Source organism: Girardinichthys multiradiatus, chromosome 12 (genome assembly GCF_021462225.1).
Source record: "Girardinichthys multiradiatus isolate DD_20200921_A chromosome 12, DD_fGirMul_XY1, whole genome shotgun sequence".
Classification (NCBI taxonomy): domain Eukaryota; kingdom Metazoa; phylum Chordata; class Actinopteri; order Cyprinodontiformes; family Goodeidae; genus Girardinichthys; species Girardinichthys multiradiatus.
This window is the reverse complement of record NC_061805.1, coordinates 42,356,225-42,358,315: the sequence shown is the minus strand read 5'-3', so window position 1 is coordinate 42,358,315 and position 2,091 is coordinate 42,356,225. Positions and strand designations below refer to the sequence as shown.

The 2,091-nt window shown below is 40.8% G+C and overlaps 1 protein-coding gene across 1 annotated transcript; it reads right to left on the bottom strand.

Annotated features, from left to right (window-relative positions):
- Positions 1-790: 790 nt before the first annotated feature.
- On the bottom strand, positions 791-1,732 carry LOC124878123 (gamma-crystallin M2-like). The gene is made up of 3 exons (XM_047381938.1): positions 1,599-1,732; positions 1,199-1,441; positions 791-1,106 (listed from the first exon to the last, which is right to left on the bottom strand). Exons 1-3 carry the CDS (start codon positions 1,629-1,631, stop codon positions 828-830), a joined length of 555 nt encoding a protein of 184 aa, XP_047237894.1. The 5' UTR covers positions 1,632-1,732; the 3' UTR covers positions 791-827.
- Between the last annotated feature and the right edge of the window lie 359 nt (positions 1,733-2,091).

The following is a 2,091-nucleotide window of genomic DNA, read 5'->3' as shown; positions in this document are numbered from 1 at the left end:
AAAAAAGCAGCTTTTGAGACATTTCACTGAGTTTTGCTGGGACATAGAAATGAAAATGGGATCATGGTGTGTAAAAAGGAAATGGCTCTGAGTTGTTAGACTTCATTATCCTGCACAGTAATTATTATATTATATTATATTATATTATATTATATTATATTATATTATATTATATTATATTATATTATATTATATTATATTATATTATATTATATTATAATGTTAGACAAAGATAATCTTTATACATCCCAAAAGTAGATTTCAAAACCAAGTGTTATTTACTGAGGAAAGCTATCCCAACAAACCTGGCCCTATGCAATTGCCCCACAAACCCCATAACTAGCTGTGCCACCTTCGCCGGCAACAACTGCCATCAAGCTCCACAACTTTATCTCTGACTTGTCAGCTGTGTTCCTTGGTTTTTGTGAGGCCGGTTATTCAAGAATGATCTCTAAGAACCCTGTGAGGCCTTGACAGAATGGATGTATTTAAATTGAGATTACATTACACACAGCTGGGCTACATTAAGTGATGTCTGATGGCATGTGGGTTTATGCTGGATTTTATCTAGTAACATCAGAATGAAGGGACTTCAGTAAGGTCTCCATTTCCTTCCAATTCACAGTTTTTTCTGCTTTGTCCTCAAATCACCAATACAATTCTTTAAAGTTTGTGACTGTAATGAAATGAAGTTTGAAGAAGTTCAAGATCAATGAATACATTTCTGTTTTTTGACATAAAGCCATTCTGGGGGTGTTTTTGAAACAAGCAGTGACTCAAACCCACCAGGTGTAGTTTATGACAGCTTTATTCAGTGCAAAGAGAGCTTAGTAGAAGGAGTCAGTGATGCGCCTCATGCTCATGAACCTCATGCCGCTCCAGCCCATGTTCATGAAGTTCCTGTACTCGCCGGGCCTCATGTACATCATCCTGCCTCTGTAATGGGGATGCTCGTACATCAGCCAGTGGCCGTCCATCACATTGCAGGACATGCAGTTGGCCATGCGGTAACGGTCCATGATATTGTCGCAGTCATCCATCAGCTCGTACATCTGACCGCCAAAGTTCTCCCTCTCATACATCCTCATCCTGTAGGATCCTCTGTACTGTGGTGCAAGCACAAGGAGCAGGTGAAGCTCTAAATCTTCCACAGATGTCACTGACAGTAATGGTAATGAAAGTGTGTGGGATGTCTTACCATGGGGATCATGCGGCAGGATCTGATGGAGTCGCTCATGTCCATCATGCTCATGTAGTCCGCATACTCACCCTTCCGCATGAAATACTGGTTGCCCATGTAGTTGGTGCGGTCGTAGACCATAAAGCAGCCTCTCTCCACCCTGCAGGAGTGGCACCTGCTCAGGTATGAGGACATGTCAGGGCAGTCGCTCATGCATTCATAAGAGCGACCCTGGAAGTTCCTGTCCTCGTAGAAGGTGATCTGAACCAGAAAAACAGAGGTCCTCTCAAATTGTTTTTTAAACCACAAATAAATATTTGTTGTAGCTCTTTTTGGGCTCCCTCTACATTTTTAATTTTGAACTTTAGACTTTTGTAACCAGTAATCCTTAAAAAGCATTAAGGAAACTCAGACTTACCCTGCTCATCATGTTCATTCCAGTAGAGGTCATTTTGATTGTCAATTAGCCTTTGCTGCTAGTGGAGCTGCTGTTGTTCTTGCTCTTGCACCAAACTGTGCCATACCTCACTTAACCCCTTCCTTTTATACTTGACAGCCCCTTTTGTATCCAAACTCCCTGTGCCAGCAAAAATGTCATTGAAAAACACAGAATATGGAAGGTTTGGATTGAGTTCAGAAATCCATTCAGTGGCTTTTTCTCGTGAACGCACCGTTTGTGTGGGGGGTCACAGAAAGGGTGACAGGGTTAACAATCGGTGGTCACAACTTGACATTGTCCATTAACCGTGAACTCACCAACAACAATTTTCTCTCTATTTGTTTTTCCTAGCATAGTGTGCTTCGCACAGTTAATCCCTTTGGGATGTTGTTAAGCATCTGTGTTTTTGTGATTCCATTAAAAGGTAATACAATTAAAAAGAAAAGACAGAAGAATCTAAGATGATAATAAT

Coding starts and splice junctions, on each gene's coding strand:
- LOC124878123 (XM_047381938.1), bottom strand. CDS start 1,631: ATGACCTCTACTGGAATGAACATGATGAGCAGG. Junction 1,442..1,598: donor GAATGAACATGATGAGCAGG/GTAAGTCTGAGT, acceptor TTTCTGGTTCAG/ATCACCTTCTACGAGGACAG. Junction 1,107..1,198: donor CCTGCCGCATGATCCCCATG/GTAAGACATCCC, acceptor CTTGCACCACAG/TACAGAGGATCCTACAGGAT.